Raw genomic sequence first — 17,039 nt, 5'->3', positions numbered from 1 at the left:
TTTGATAACCCTCATATAATGGAGGAGCTACTTGTTCTGCTTCGGGAATTATTGGAGGAGCATGGAAGGAGGATATGCGAAAGGATAGACCGTATTGTAACCCCATCTACTATGCCAGTGGAGGATGCACGGCAGAGTGAGGCCCAAGCATTTGCCACAAGGCTCTCGGACGAGGAAGAACTATCTCAGGCTGGTTCCCCTGACCTAGGACTGGGAGAATGTGCAACGGAGCGCCCAGTGCAAAATATAAGGAAACGCTTTGCGGCCTCTGTGGCCAGGCGACCAGCTCCTGTCTGTTCAGCTAAGTCTACTAGGAGTGACGCAGGTACCGGGAGAGCTGGACTGAAGAAAGACCACACTGTGACAGCTATACATATCTCGGAGGGCTGCCGCAAGGTGTACAGATCATCTACTTACCCTCCTGACTCCCGATGCCATGATCTGGATGGGGACGCTTTGGTCCTATCACATGTTCAGGTCGGCTTTGTGCGATGGTGGTCCCGGGGCCCTGAGGCCCCCTTTATCTTGAAGGCGGTGAGATCTGTGGTTGGGTAAACTGTGAACGGAAAGACCGGGTCCCAGCAGGATCCCTCTAGCCTGCCGGACTATGTGAACTGTACCGCATAGAAACCTGCAAGGACTGAGTTCTTACGGTTGCAGAGTCTGGGGGTGGTGGGATCTATGTGACTTCTTTTATTTCTACTGTGATAGCCACGATTAGTTGCGCAAGCCCAGTATGTCCTCTGGATATTGCCAGCAATCTGCGATGCTAACTTTTGAACTTTATACTGATTTATGTTTTTCATGTACATTGCATTATTTCAGTTGTTTATTCATGTTGTACTGTACTGCAACCTCATAAGTATATTACCTTGGATATAATTGACTTTACTTTAACCCTCCTCTCAGTATGCTGTTTGAATTTGGCTGAACTTGCTTTATATGTGCCTCCATTGGTGGGGGTTGGTAGGGGGTTTACACCTTACTATAGCTAATCTGCCGCAAGATTTAATTAAGTAATATAGATGGGTCCCTTTGCCTCAGTATAAATTTCGGTAGCCTTAACGGTATGTGTGGCACATAATTTTCCCTAGGGCCCTGGTAATATATTGAGATACATAGAGATCTTAGGTGAATTTTGTTTGTGCATATGGCCTAGATATATCCTAAGCTCATTAACTAGTTTGGGTGCAGGGGGAGCTTGCATAGTGTGGAAGGACCCATATCCTTCGTCCTCTGGGATGGTGTAAATCTCTACCCTAGAATTCATGATATTCTGTGAGGTTTTTTTTTCTGAGTCCAGGGGAAGTTTACTCTGGTTTGCTCTGGCATATAATTGAATATTAGCTTAGTGGCTGAATTTTGACCATACATAGTCTCCTTTGCTTATTAATAATTTTAAATCTCTGGGGATTAAATGTTTAATTATTAAGTTCATTAGCCTTAGCATTGGGTCCATGAGTGGCCCTGTTAACATTCTCCCACTCTTCACCCCTTACCTATATCTAACATCCGGGGTCCAAAAGTGACCGCAAACTCTTAGTCGGGGTATACTTTATTTCTAAGTTTTATGGGGGACTTGTTGATATAATGTTTTAAAGTGTTATATGTTCTGATGTGAATGTTATGGACACATACAGGCCTACTTCTTGTTACCTAGAATCTTTGTATGAAAGTCAGGCCGTAGGACTACCACCTGTTACTTTATTTTCTGTTGTCCAAATGAAAATGTATATATCTAAAAAAGAGGTGCAGCGCATGGCCTTATATATTTCCTACTGTCAAGGATGTAATACTGTTTATGGACTCTAAGACATGCCTTATGTATTGGATATTCGAGAAGTGATGTATGTTGTTAGGCGTGTTGCCATGACAATTATATGAGTATGTTATGTATGTCATTGCTACCTCAATAAAAACTATTTCTTTTTAAAAAAAAAAAAAAAATCTTGTATCTTACTTGCTAAAGCTGATCATAGATAAAAAAAAGCCTCACATCATCTGCCTGTCACAGTGTTTGTACTTGGCAAGACATTAGGGTTAACCTGAAGAGTTATAAATTACAGATGCTGCAAAGTGTGCAGGGAGAAACGCGTATTGTGCCTCTGAATAGCCTAAATGGATATAACACCCAAATAATTTATTTTATGATTCAGACAGAGCATACACTTCTCAAAAAGTTACTAATTTACTTCTATTATCAAATTGTCTTCATTCCCATGGTATTCTTTATTGAAGAGATGCCTAGGAAGGTGTCCGGAGCACTAAATGGTGCTGCCATCTTGCAAATGGATAAAATACTGCCATATAGTGCTCTAGAAATGTGCACACTCCTGAGCTTATGGCCCTACTTTTTAACAAAAAAGATACCTAGAGAACAAAGAAAATGTGATAACAGAAGTAAAGTATAAAGTTCTTTAAAATTGCATGCTCTATCTGAATCATGAAATAAAAATGTTAGGTTTCATGTCCCTTTAATAGTGCTGCTGGACTAGTCATGTTTCTCCCTGTACACCATGCAGCATGTGCAATTCCAACTGTCTAGGTTAACATGGCTGAGCTGACAACCCTACAAGACATAGCCAGCTTGCCTGGGTATAAAGGATACCGCATCAATAGAGAGCAACTAGAATGCAAAGGAGAGAGTCGTATGGAAATTATAGGCATATTTGTTATGCAGCTGTGTCCAGCTGGAGATTCTTCTATTATGAAGCATTATTGGTATATGAGTGAAAATCATGCTATACCATCCTCTCGTAGTCACGCACAAATGCTTAGACAAGAGCGCAACTGATTTGGTTTCTTTACCATATTAATATTACATACAGCAGTTAGCTATACATTGCAAATTTCCCGTGAGAAGAATAAAAACAAAACATTTCCTTTATTCATCTCAGTTACTTTGCCACGCTATAATGAAACTAATAAAAAATGTTACCATGTTGAAAATAAATGAATAATTTGACAAACAGATGTGTAGAATTGCATTACACTGTTGAAATGTATCAATCATTTTTTATTATTAATTGCTCAGAATTTAAATTAAAATAAATAACAATATGTTGCTCATTAAGTTCAGTTTCTCCGAATCCTCCCACATTATTTTTTTTTTTTTTTTAATACATTGGGCTGCTCTTAAAACCACATCTGTTAAGACAGCCCAATGAATGTACTACATATGTTATAAAGTACACAAAAATGATGTTGGGGTTTATCTACTGCATTTAAATGGTCAGTCTACTCAAAATAAACTTTCATGATTCATATAGGGCATGCAATTTTAAACAACTTACAAATTTACCTTTATCATCAAATGTGCGTTGTTCTTTATTGAAAGCCAATCATAGGTAGGCTCATTTGCTAATTTCTACATTTAGACACTAACCAGCAAATGCTACCCAGGTGCTGAACCAAAAATGGGCCAGCTCCTAAGATTTACATATCTGCTTTTCATATAAAGATAGCAAGAGAACGAAGAAAATTTGAAAATAGGAGTAAATTAGAAAGTTGCTTAAAATGGCATGCTCTATCTGAATCATTACCTATGAGTTACAGTTGTACAATACCATTTTTATACTTAATTATATATACAGTGTCCTCCTATGTATATTCAATGTGCATTCTGTGTAACTCTGTTTATATTGTGTAACAAATTGGAGACTTCTTTAGTGCACCTTATCTGTGGTATCCAAATCTGATTCAGATACAAAATACTCATAAAACAATCAATCAAAGCTTTTCTTCTTGCTTATAATTTTGCTCACTTCCCAACTTTTCTACTGCCTTAGTCAGTTTTTCATTAATTTCTATGTGTGTCTTCCAACTCTGATCCCATGCTTTTGTTGATTCCTCTAGTCTAGCTGATATAAATAAGAACTAATTTTGTTCATGTGCTTAGAATAACAACCTTGCTGGATATTTTGTGTAATTTGCATTCTATGGCTAAATAAATATCAATGTAGTTTACCAGTCAGGGAATAAAATTGCAAGTTAGAAAAGAAAAACATAGATAGATCCCAAAAAGGCTTTTGATTCTGTACGTTATGATCATTTATTAAATACACTTTTTCGCTTTGGTTTTAAGGAAAATTCTCTGAAACTGATTGAAAACCTGTATCATAGTTCTTCGACAAAGTTACTTGTTAACGGCTCAGAATCCTCTAGTATAACTTTAGAAAGGGGCACACGTCAGGGATGCCCCCTCTCCCTGCTTCTATTTGACATAGCAATAGAACCACTAGCTATGAAAATTAGAAGAGAGATTGAAGGTATTAAGATAGGGAACACAGAATTAAAAATAGCACTTTACGCTGACGACGTCCTAGTATATATCTCTAACACGTGTGTTAATATCCCTAAACTATTAAACTTAATTCATAAATTTGGAACATTTTCAGGTTACAGAATCAATACCACAAAATCAGAACTAATGTGGCTTAAAGAACAAAATAATTCCACCTAACATCTACTTTTTAGGATAGTTACTAACTCTTTTAAATACATTGGTATAAATATTTCTCCACAACCCCAGAACTGGTATAACCTCAATATTCCACCAGTCCTGAAAAAGATCAAAGAATATATGAAGAATTGGCAAAAGCTCCCCATTTCAATCTCAGGCCGAATTGCCCTATTTAAGATGATTTTACTACCGAAAATCCTGTATATTCTGCAGAATCTTCCGGTGTTACTTAAGAGCAAATATATAAAAGGCCTTAATATAGCACTTAGACTTTTAAATTGGCAAAATAAGAGGCCAAGAATCTCGATCAATAAACTGTATCTCCCGAGAGCATATGGAGGCTTTGCCCTCACAGATATAAGCAAATTTAACCTTGTTTTTCTGGGCAGAATTGCGATTGACTGGATATTGAATGCAGATTATATTACAAACAATAGCCTAGAGTCAAACATACTGTATCCTTTCCTGCCCACAGCTCTTATACATTGCCCCCCCCCCCCCCCCTGGAGTATAGGCGCTCCGGTCAAACAAATTAAATCTATCTATTTTGTCATGCAGGCCTGGAAAAAATGTAAACACTGCTTTGCATTAACTTACAAATACCTAAATATCAGACAGTTCTAGGTAACCCTGAGTTCCAAAATGGTACACAGGACTTTCTATTTCGTAACTGGCAGAAAAAGGGCCTGACCTTTTTATATCAATTTATAGACCAGGAGTTGCATAACATCAAATCATTTGACACATTAAAGCAAGAATTTAACTTGGAATATAGAGACTTTTATGCTTATTTACAAATAAGGCACTATGTATCTAATAAGTCTATGGCCTTTTCCTGGAAATGGGCATGGGGGAAGTTAGATGGATGGCCAATACTGGCCAAGAATGGTATATTCTCAATTACCACTTGGTATAATCTCTTGGTTTCACAAAAGGGGAATGCAAATGTATTAGACATAGCTACTAAATGGGAAAACCTAATCCCAGGGATGAATATCTCGCTCGATTCTATAAAACATTCTATAAGCAAAATATTGCAGATTACGATATCGGCAAACTGGAGAGAGACCCATTTGAAATTCCTATACCATACTTAACCCCTTAATGACCACAGCACTTTTCCATTTTCTGTCCGTTTGGGACCAAGGCTATTTTTACATTTCTGCGGTGTTTGTGTTTAGCTGTAATTTTCCTCTTACTCATTTACTGTACCCACACATATTATATACCGTTTTTCTCGCCATTAAATGGACTTTCTAAAGATACCATTATTTTCATCATATCTTATCATTTACTATAAAAAAAAATATAAAATATGAGGAAAAAATTGAAAAAAACACATTTTTTCTAACTATGACCCCCAAAATCTGTTACACATCTACAACTACCAAAAAACACCCATGCTAAATAGTTTCTAAATTTTGTCCTGAGTTTAGAAATACCCAATGTTTACATGTTCTTTGCTTTTTTTGTAAGTTATAGGGCCATACATACAAGTAGCACTTTGCTATTTCCAAACCATTATTTTTCAAAATTAGCGCTAGTTACATTAGAACACTAATATCTTTCAGGAATCTCTGAATATCCATTGACATGTATATATTTTTTTTTAGTAGACATCCCAAAGTATTCATCTAGGCCCATTTTGGTATATTTCATGCCACCATTTCACCGCCAAATGCGATTAAATACAAAAAATCGTTCACTTTTTTACTAATTTTTTCACAAACTTTTGGTTTCTCACTGAAATTATTTACAAACAGCTTGTGTAATTATGGCTTAAATGGTTGTAAATTCTTCTCTGGGATCCCCTTTGTTCAGAAATAGCAGACATATATGGCTTTGGCGTTGCTTTTTAGTAATTAGAAGGCTGCTAAATGCCACTGCGCACTACACGTGTATTATGCCCAGCAGTGAAGGGGTTAATTATGGAGCATGTAGGGAGCCTTTAGGGATAATTTTAGCTTTAGTGTAGTGTAGTAGACAACCCCTAGTATTGATCTAGGCCAATTTTGGTATATTTCATGCCACCATTTCACCGCCAAATGCGATCAAATTAAAAAAAACGTAAAATTTTTCACAATTTTAGGTTTCTCACTGAAATCATTTACAAACAGCTTGTGCAATTATGGCACAAATGGTTGTAAATGCTTCTCTGGGATCCCCTTTGTTCAGAAATAGCAGACATATATGGCTTTGGCGTTGCTTTTTGGTAATTAGAAGGCCGCCAAATGCCGCTGCATTTCACACGTGTATTATGGCTAGCAGTGAAGGGGTTAATTATGTAGCTTGTAGGGAGCTTGCAGGGTTAATTTTAGCTTTACTGTAGAGCTCAGCCTCCCACCTGAAACATGAGACCCCCTGATCCCTCCCAAACAGCTCTCTTCCCTCCCCCACCCCACAATTGTCCCCGCCATCTTAAGTACTGGCAGAAACTCTGCCAGTACTAAAATAAAAGCTATATTTGGGCTTTTTTTGTGTTTTTTTTTTTTAGCATATTTACATATGCTGCTGTGTAGGATCCCCCCTTAGCTCCCAGCCTCACTGATCCCCCACCAAACAGCTCTCTAACCCTCCCCCTCTGCCTTAATGGGCGCCATCTTGGGTACTGGCAGCTGTCTGCCAGTACCCAGTGTAGTAAAAAAAATGTGCCTTTTTATTTTTTTAAATGATCTTTTCTGTAGTGTAGCTTTCCCCCCCCCCCCAAGATCAACCCCCCACCCCTTCCAGGTCCCTTAGCTGTTTATTTACAGCTTTAAAAACTTTATTTTTTTTTACTTTTCCCAGTTTATTTTTCTGTAGTGCAGCGGTTCCCTCCCGCTCCCGCCCCGTGCACGCGCCCGCCCGCCGCCCCCCGTGCACGCGCGCGCTCCCGTGCGCGCTCCCGCCCCTCCCGCCCCCGATCCCGCCCCCCTCCACTCCATTCGGCACATCGATGGCCGACCACCCGCCTCCCAGACTTGCTCCCACCCACCAACGATACCGGCCACCGATGTCCGGTGCAGAGAGGGCCACAGAGTGGCTCTCTCTGCATCGGATGGCCAAGGGGGGTTATTGCAGGATGCCTCGATATCGAGGCATCACTGCAATAACCGGAAAGCAGCTGGAAGCGTGCAGGATCGCTTCCAGCTGCTTTCCAGACCAAGGACGTACGCCACACGTCCTCGGTCATTAACTGTCTTTTTTTTGAGGACGTGTGGCGTACGTCCTTGGTCATTAAGGGGTTAAGACATTTTTAAAATTAACTTCTATTTTCAAATGTGGTTTGTTCTCACTGTATCCCTTGTTGAAAAAGAATTTGCGCATATCCTACACTAATGGGAGCTAGCTGCTGATTGGTGCCTGCACACATTTGTCTCTTGTGATTGGCTAACTAGATGTGTTCAGCTAACTGCCAGTAGTGCAATGCTGTTTCTTAAAGGGACAATTTATTAAAAAAAATGTCTCCCCTTTAATTTGTTCCCAATTATCCACTTTACCTGCTGGAGTGTATTAAATTGTTTACAAGTATTTCCTTTACCCTCATATTGGCATTTAAAATAGTTTATTTAGCCTGTGGTATCCCCACCCATCCTGAAAGTTTTTGGCCTCAAGGTCAAGCTGTGTAATCACAGCCAGTAGAAAAAAATTACACTCCCAGTAGGTTATAGAAGAGATAAGGTAATACAATGTTAATTTTCCATTGTTCTCTCCAAGTATTGGTAATTGGTTTATGGACAAATATAAGATAAAGAAGCAGGTATATGTACACAATGTGATAAAGTAATGAGATCTGATTATGCCTACAACCATTTTATTAGGCTGTGGCTTCAAAACATAAAAGCAGCTAATTCATATATACAAATAAGCCTTAAAAGGCAAATCTCATATTTTTTTATACTCTGCAGCTGGTAAAACAAATAATTGGAAACACATTAAGGGAAAAACTATGTTATAGTATACTGCCCCTTTAAGCAAAGAATAACAAGATAATGAAATTTGATAATAGAAGTAAATTGAAAAGTTATTTAAAATGATATGCTCTATCGAAATCATGAATGAAAATGTTGAAGGTTCCTATCCCTTTAATGATAAAATAGATAATATCCTAATGTATTACTTATAATATACTAGACTTGTACTAGGAGGCTTGTGGAATTTTCCATTGCTTTGTGTATTACATTATGACCCTTTTAAACAGATATCACTTTGTATTGAAAAACTACATTCTAAATAATTGCTTTAAACATTTCTGTTAGTGCTGGTTATTGTACTTACAGGTACATTTTCTCAAATCCAGTATTCCAAAATCCAAACTTACTCTGAAATCAAAACTTTTTAGTTAATATTTTTAAAAGTAAAATTAACAAAAAATTACAGTTTCTGATGTTACTATGTATAAAAAAAAAGTATTAAAAATGAAATAAAACAACCTTTAGGTTGCACGTATAAGCTGTATTAGGGCATGTAAGTATTGCTTAAAAATCATAAGATATTGTTGTATTCACCTGGTTCCACCCCCTCTTCAAACTGTCCCAAATACAAATATTCCAAAATTCAAACTTTTTCCAGTTCCAAGCAGTTTGGATAAAGGAGTTTATACTTGTACTTCTATTTCTGTGTGTAACTGGAAACAATTTAAATCCTACCCACTAATTCCCATCTCCGCCCATAGACCAGATAGCCACTCCCCCAGATCAACAATCCCATCTCAAGTACACCCTAAACCTGTCCATCGACCACAAATCCAGAGCCCCAGACTTCCCAGTCTACCTCCAGTATCCACATACCTATGAGCCCCCCATCCATAGCCTCCCAGTCACAGGTTAAGATGTTCCAATAATCATCAGTATTGTATGGTTGTTTTTGTATTTTCAGTGCTATCCTCTATAAACTAGCACCCCAATTTTACTTTATCACAACTCGTCTAGGAAATAGTTGAGATTCTTGGGTTTTTGTTTTTTTGCTTTAAAAAAATGCAACTGTTCTAAAAAAAAAAATGTTCATGTAATTTACATTAGACCACTGGTTTTCAAACCTGTCCTCAGGCCTCCCCAACAGGCCAGATTTTCAGGATTACCTTGGATGAGAGCAGGTAAAATAACCATGGTTACTAATCAGCTGATTATTTCACCTGTGCTCCAGTTCAGATATCCTCAAAATGTGGCCTCTTAGGGAGGTCTGAGGACAGGTTTGAAAACCAGTGGATTAGAGCAACCACACTGTACAAATTTGCAGTCTGTAAGCACTGTGTACCAGCCTTTTCGCTTTGGCATTCAGTAACTGTACTTTTGTCATTCATATGACCGTAGCTATAATATTTTCTTTTATAAGTCTGTGATAATAATATAAAGGATGATACTAAAAACCTTTACAAATCAACATGAGGGATATAGTATTTTTTTCATCCTCAGCCATAACCCTATGTAATCACTGCTATAAAATATCACTGACATAGTAATCATTTAATCTTCACACACATATCGTCTCAGTGAGTCTGCAACATTTTAGAAAAAGTTAGATAACGTTCCCCTGGAACCCACAGAATGCAGAATAATAAACCAGTAAAGTCTGGTATCAGTAACAGCTAATAGTATCATGGTGAAACATTTAATACACATTGCAATTGCAAAAGGTGGTTGCAGTACATAATAACTATCAATACAATCTACATTTATATTGCAGAGTTTATGAAAATTGTAAGGTGTTAACTTTTATTTTCATTTAATATAATACAGGAATGTAACTACATCTCGCTCTATACATAGCCCGTAATACTGACGGTAAATTTTCTGGTTAACACTGCCCTAATTACAAATGTACTTAAACCAGGGATAGGCAAGGTGTCCGTACACGAACACTGGTGTCCGTGACTAGCCCTTGCAGTGTCCGCCACAACCTTAGTATATCTTTTCTTTATGATTAAATAATAGGAATAAAAATGAATACGTAGTGTGAATAAAGTTAGTGGCTTGTCAAGAGACTGCTAGTGATATCGGGTGCTAAGTTATGGAATAAATAAAGCCTGAGTGAAATACTGGATGTGTATCTGCATCTGTATAATAACACCCAGCGCTATATAATGACACAGTAGTGACACTGGCACATGGGTATAACCAGAGGAGGGCTGGTTATAGGATTAGTGGTATCTGCATCAGTATAATAACACCCAGCACTATATAATGACACAGTAGTGGCACTGGCACATGGGTATAGCCAGAGGAGGGCTGGTTATAGAATCAGTGGTATCTGCATCAGTATAATAACACCCAGCACTATATAATGACACAGTAGTGACACTGGCACATGGGTATAGTCAGAGGAGGGCTGGTTATAGGATCAGTGGTATCTGCATCAGTATAACACCCAGCACTATATAATGACACAGTAGTGGCACTGGCACATGGGTATAGCCAGAGGAGGGCTGGTTATAGGATCAGTGGTATCTGCATCAGTATAACACCCAGCACTATATAATGACACAGTAGTGACACTGGCACATGGGTATAGCCAGAGGAGGGCTGGTTATAGGATCAGTGGTATCGGCATCAGTATAATAACACCCAGCACTATATAATGACACAGTAGTGACACTGGCACATGGGTATAGCCAGAGGAGGGCTGGTTATAGGATCAGTGGTATCTGCATCAGTATAACACCCAGCACTATATAATGACACAGTAGTGACACTGGCACATGGGTATAGCCAGAGGAGGGCTGGTTATAGGATCAGTGGTATCTGCATCAGTATAACACCCAGCACTATATAATGACACAGTAGTGACACTGGCACATGGGTATAGCCAGAGGAGGGCTGGTTATAGGATCAGTGGTATCGGCATCAGTATAATAACACCCAGCACTATATAATGACACAGTAGTGACACTGGCTCATGGGTATAGCCAGAGGAGGGTTGGTTATAGGATCAGTGGTATCTGCATCAGTATAATAACACCTAGCGCTATATAATGACACAGTAGTGACACTGGCACATGGGTATAGCCAGAGGAGGGCTGGTTATAGGATCAGTGGTATCTGCATCAGTTTAATAACACCAATCACTATAAAATAATGTTTAATTTCAAATGTACCTTGGTGTCCTTCACTAAGATCTGTACTTTGGAAAATGTCCGCCACAGCCTTTGTCTGTGCCTATCCCTGCTTAAACCTGCATTGGATTAATACCTTGGCTGCCAAATAGGTCTGAAATTGATTGTTTTGGCAGTGAAGGGGTTAACACGTGCCTTCAATTAATCCACTTTCATCCTAAACTATGTTGAATACTGTCAATTTCTAGTAAATATGATTTTCTTATAATTTTTTAAATTATCTTTTAGTGCCTGGGAATCTGGGTTGCTTCAGAGACAACGGAAACCCACCCCCACTGACGGGCATCAGTGAGACATCCAACAAGCAGACGATACAGACCTGCATTTCTATGTGCAGGAGACAACGCTACAAGGTGACACAAATCAGACACAAGCTACATTAAACGAATTCATGATGTGCACAAGCTTATTGTAAAGCTTTTACACTAATATCCTCTAGTATTAAAAGTCATTCTACATGATAAGTAAATCTGGCACTTGTAACTGTAACATATATATATTAAACCAGAAATGTTACTGGTAGTTACATCTTCAAAAATAGCATAAATGTTCCTATAAGAACTGAGTTTTCAAATTGTCAGTTCTATATTTACTTATTGTGATACATTTTAGTTATCATAAAAATGTATTTATTGCTTCACAATGGTCAAGTCTAATACAAGTTATTTAATACAGAAACATGTATTGTGTTCCAATTCTATTTAAAATAATATGAACACAAAGTGGGTTAACACCAGAAAGCGGAGTTTACCCACTCAAAAAGTATGCGTGTGCAGCCTTCTGGGCCCTGACTGGTGGACAGGATATTTACAAAAAGGGTTTAAAATATAACTTTCTCTTGTTAAGTGTATCCAGTCCACGGATCATCCATTACTTGTGGGATATATTCCCTTCCCAACAGGAAGTTGCAAGAGGATCACCCACAGCAGAGCTGCTATATAGCTCCTCCCCTCACATGTCATACCCAGTCATTCTCTTGCAACCCTCAACATAGATGGAGGTCGTGAGAGGAGTGTGGTGTTTTATACTTAATTAATTCTTCAATCAAAAGTTTCTTATTTTTAAATGGCACCGGAGTGTGCTGTTTTTCCTCAGGCAGTATTTGGAATCTATAGAAGAATCTGCCTGCGTTTTCTATGATCTTAGCAGAAGTAACTAAGATCCACTGGCTGTTCTCACACATTCTGAGAAGTGGGGTAACTTCAGAAAGGGAATGGCGTGCGGGGTCTCCTGCAACTAAGGTATGTGCAGTAAAATATTTTTCTAAGGAATGGAATTGACTAAGAAAATACCGCTGATACCGAAGTAATGTAAGTAAAGCCTTAAATGCAGCGAAAACGACTGGTATCAGGCTTATTAATGTATGTGCAGTAAAATAATTTTCTAAGGAATGGAATTTGACTAAGAAAATGCTGCTAATACTGAAGTAATGTAGTAAAGCCTTAAATGCAGTGGAAGCGACTGGTATCAGGCTTATCAATAGAGATACATACTCTTTAAAAAAGGATGTTTAAAACGTTTGCTGGCATGTTTAATCGTTTTTTGAGGTACATTGGTGATAAAACTTATTGGGGCATAATTTTTTCCACATGGCTGACTTATTTTCTGCATAGAAACAGTTAACTGAGGCTTCCCACTGTTGTAATAATGAGTGGGAGAGGCCTATTTTAGCGCTTTTTTGCGCAGTAAAAATTCAAATTCAGTCTTCCTGCTTCTTCCTGCATGATCCAGGTCGTCTCTAGAGAGCTCAAGGGACTTCAAAAGTCATTTTGAGGGAGGTAATCAGTCACAGCAGACCTGTGAGTCTGTGACAGTGTGTTTGACTGTATTAAAAACGTTTTTTTGGGGGTTTTTTCTCTATTGATTATCCGTTTTGGGTATTAAGGGGTTAATCATCCATTTGCAAGTGGGTGCAATGCTCTGCTAACTTAATACATTTACTGTGAAAATTTGGTTGCTATAACTGATTTGGTTCATTGTTATTTCAACTTGAGACAGGTTTTGTGCTTCTTAAAGGCGCAGTAGCGTTTTTATATTGCTTGTAAACTTATTTTAAAGTGTTTTCCAAGCTTGCTAGTCTCATTGCTAGTCTGTTTAAACATGTCTGACACAGATGAATCTGTTTGTTCATTATGTTTGAAGGCCAGTGTGGAGCCCCATAGAAATATGTGTACTAAATGTATTGATTTCACTTTAAATAATAAAGGTCAGTCTTTATCTGTAAAAGAATTATCACCAGACAACGAGGGGGAAGTTATGCCGACTAACTCTCCTCACGTGTCAGTACCTTCGCCTCCCGCTCAGGAGGCGCGTGCTAATATGGCGCCAAGTACATCAGAGACGCCCATAGCAATCACTTTACAGGACATGGCTACAATCATGAATAATACCCTGACAGAAGTATTATCTAGATTGCCAGAATTAAGAGGCAAGCGCGATAGCTCTGGGATTAGGACAGAGCGTGCTGGTGCTGTGAGAGTCATGTCCGACACTGCGTCACAGTTTGCAGAACATGAGGACGGACAGCTTCATTCTGTGGGTGACGGATCTGATCCAGGGAAACCGGATTCAGAGATCTCTAATTTTAAATTTAAGCTTGAGAACCTCCGTGTATTGCTAGGAGAAGTTTTAGCTGCTCTGAATGACTGTAACACAGTTGCAATTCCAGAGAAATTGTGTAGGCTGAATAGATACTATGCGGTGCCGGTGTGTACTGACGTTTTTCCTATACCTAAAAGGCTTACAGAAATTATTAGCAAGGAGTGGGATAGACCCGGTGTGCCCTTTTCCCCACCTCCTATATTTAGGAAAATGTTTCCAATAGACGCCACTACACGGGACTTATGGCAGACGGTCCCTAAGGTGGAGGGAGCAGTTTCTACTTTAGCTAAGCGTACCACTATCCCGGTGGAGGATAGTTGTGCTTTTTCAGATCCAATGGATAAAAAATTAGAAGGTTACCTTAAGAAAATGTTTGTTCAACAAGGTTTTATCTTGCAGCCCCTTGCATGCATTGCGCCTGTCACTGTTGCTGCGGAATTCTGGTTTGAGTCTCTGGAAGAGGCCATTCACACAGCTCCATTGGATGAAATTATGGACAAGCTTATAGCACTTAAGCTAGCTAATGCATTTGTTTCTGATGCCATTGTACATTTAACTAAACTAACGGCTAAGAACTCCGGATTCGCCATCCAGGCGCGGAGAGCGCTATGGCTTAAATCCTGGTCAGCTGACTTCTAAATCTAAATTACTTAATATTCCTTTCAAGGGGCAGACCTTATTCGGGCCCGGCTTGAAAGAAATTATTGCTGACATTACTGGAGGTAAGGGTCATACCCTTCCTCAGGACAGGGCCAAATCAAAGGCCAAACAGTCTAATTTTCGTGCCTTTCGAAATTTCAAGGCAGTAGCAGCATCAACTTCCTCCGCTCCAAAACAGGAAGGAACTGTTGCTCGTTACAGACAGGCCTGGAAAACTAACCAGTCCTGGAACAAGGGCAAGCAGGCCAGAAAACTACTACTGCCCCTAAGACAGCATGAAGGAACGGCCCCCTATCCGGAAACGGATCTAGTGGGGGGCAGACTTTCTCTCTTCGCCCAGGCGTGGGCAAGAGATGTCCAGGATCCCTGGGCATTGGAGATCATATCTCAGGGATATCTTCTGGACTTCAAAGCTTCTAATCCTCGAGGGAGATTCCATCTATCAAGGTTATCAGAAAACCAGATAAAGAAAGAGGCATTCCTACGCTGTGTACAAGACCTCCTAGTAATGGGGGTGATCCACCCTGTTCCGCGGACGGAACAAGGGCAGGGATTTTACTCAAATCTGTTTGTGGTTCCCAAGAAAGAGGGAACCTTCAGACCAATCTTGGACCTCAAGATCTTAAACAAATTCCTAAGAGTTCCATCATTTAAAATGGAAACTATTCGAACCATCCTACCCATGATCCAAGAGGGTCAGTACATGACCACAGTGGACTTAAAGGATGCCTACCTTCACATACCGATTCACAAAGATCATTATCGGTACCTAAGATTTGCCTTTATAGACAGGCATTACCTGTTTGTAGCTCTTCCCTTCGGGCCCCGAGAATCTTTACAAAGGTTCTGGGCTCACTTCTGGCGGTTCTAAGACCGCGAGGCATAGCGGTGGCTCCGTATCTAGACGACATCCTGATACAGGCGTCAAGCTTTCAAATTGCCAAGTCTCATACAGAAATAGTTCTGGCATTTCTGAGGTCGCATGGGTGGAAAGTGAACGTGGAAAAGAGTTCTCTATCACCACTCACAAGAGTCTCCTTCCTAGGGACTCTTATAGATTCTGTAGAGATGAAAATTTACCTGACGGAGTCCAGGTTATCAAAACTTCAAATGCTTGCCGTGTCCGTCATTCCATTCCACGCCCGTCAGTGGCTCAGTGCATGGAAGTAATCGGCTTAATGGTAGCGGCAATGGACATAGTGCCATTTGCACGCCTGCATCTCAGACCGCTGCAATTATGCATGCTAAGTCAGTGGAATGGGGATTACTCAGATTTGTCCCCTCTACTAAATCTGGATCGAGAGACCAGAGATTCTCTTCTCTGGTAGCTTTCTCGGGTCCATCTGTCCAAGGGCATGACCTTTCGCAAGCCAGATTGGACGATTGTAACAACAGATGCCAGCCTTCTAGGTTGGGGCGCAGTCTGGAACTCCCTGAAGGCTCAGGGATCGTGGACTCAGGAGGAGAAACTCCTCCCAATAAATATTCTGGAGTTAAGAGCAATATTCAATGCTCTTCTAGCTTGGCCTCAGTTAGCAACACTGAGGTTCATCAGATTTCAGTCGGACAACATCATGACTGTGGCTTACATCAACCATCAAGGGGGAACCAGGAGTTCCCTAGCGATGTTAGAAGTCTCAAAGATAATTCGTTGGACAGAGTCTCACTCTTGCCACCTGTCAGCGATCCACATCCCAGGCGTGGAGAACTGGGAGGCGGACTTTCTAAGTCGCCAGACTTTTCATCCGGGGGAATGGGAACTTCATCCGGAGGTGTTCGCTCAACTGATTCATCGTTGGGGCAATCCAGAACTGGATCTCATGGCGTCTCGCCAGAACGCCAAGCTTCCTCGTTACGGATCCAGGTCCAGGGACCCGGGAGCGGCGCTGATAGATGCTCTAGCAGCCCCTTGGTTATTCAAGATGGCTTATGTGTTTCCACCGTTTCCGCTGCTGCCTCGACTAATTGCCAAGATCAAACAGGAGAGAACATCGGTGATTCTGATAGCACCTGCGTGGCCACGCGGGACCTGGTATGCAGACCTAGTGGACATGTCATCCTTTCCACCATGGTCTCTACCTCTGAGGCAGGACCTTATAATACAAGGCCCTTTCAACCATCCAAATCTAATTTCTCTGAGGCTGACTGCATGGAGATTGAACGCTTGATCCTATCAAAGCGTGGCTTCTCAGAGTCAGTTATTGATACCTTAATACAGGCACGGAA

At 40.0% G+C, this 17,039-nt stretch overlaps 1 protein-coding gene across 1 annotated transcript in view; it reads left to right on the top strand.

The window, feature by feature from the left end:
* The window catches only part of KREMEN1 (kringle containing transmembrane protein 1), a 274,033-nt gene that overhangs the window by 198,329 nt on the left and 58,665 nt on the right, over window positions 1-17,039 (top strand). The window contains exon 4 of the mRNA XM_053701672.1: window positions 11,781-11,905. Coding sequence (XP_053557647.1) covers window positions 11,781-11,905 — 125 coding nt within the window. The remainder of the gene's footprint in view (window positions 1-11,780; window positions 11,906-17,039) is intronic.

Source organism: Bombina bombina, chromosome 2, assembly GCF_027579735.1.
Source record: "Bombina bombina isolate aBomBom1 chromosome 2, aBomBom1.pri, whole genome shotgun sequence".
Lineage (NCBI taxonomy): Eukaryota > Metazoa > Chordata > Amphibia > Anura > Bombinatoridae > Bombina > Bombina bombina.
The sequence above is the reverse complement of the archived record's forward strand: the minus strand, read 5'-3'. Positions and strand labels throughout refer to the sequence as shown.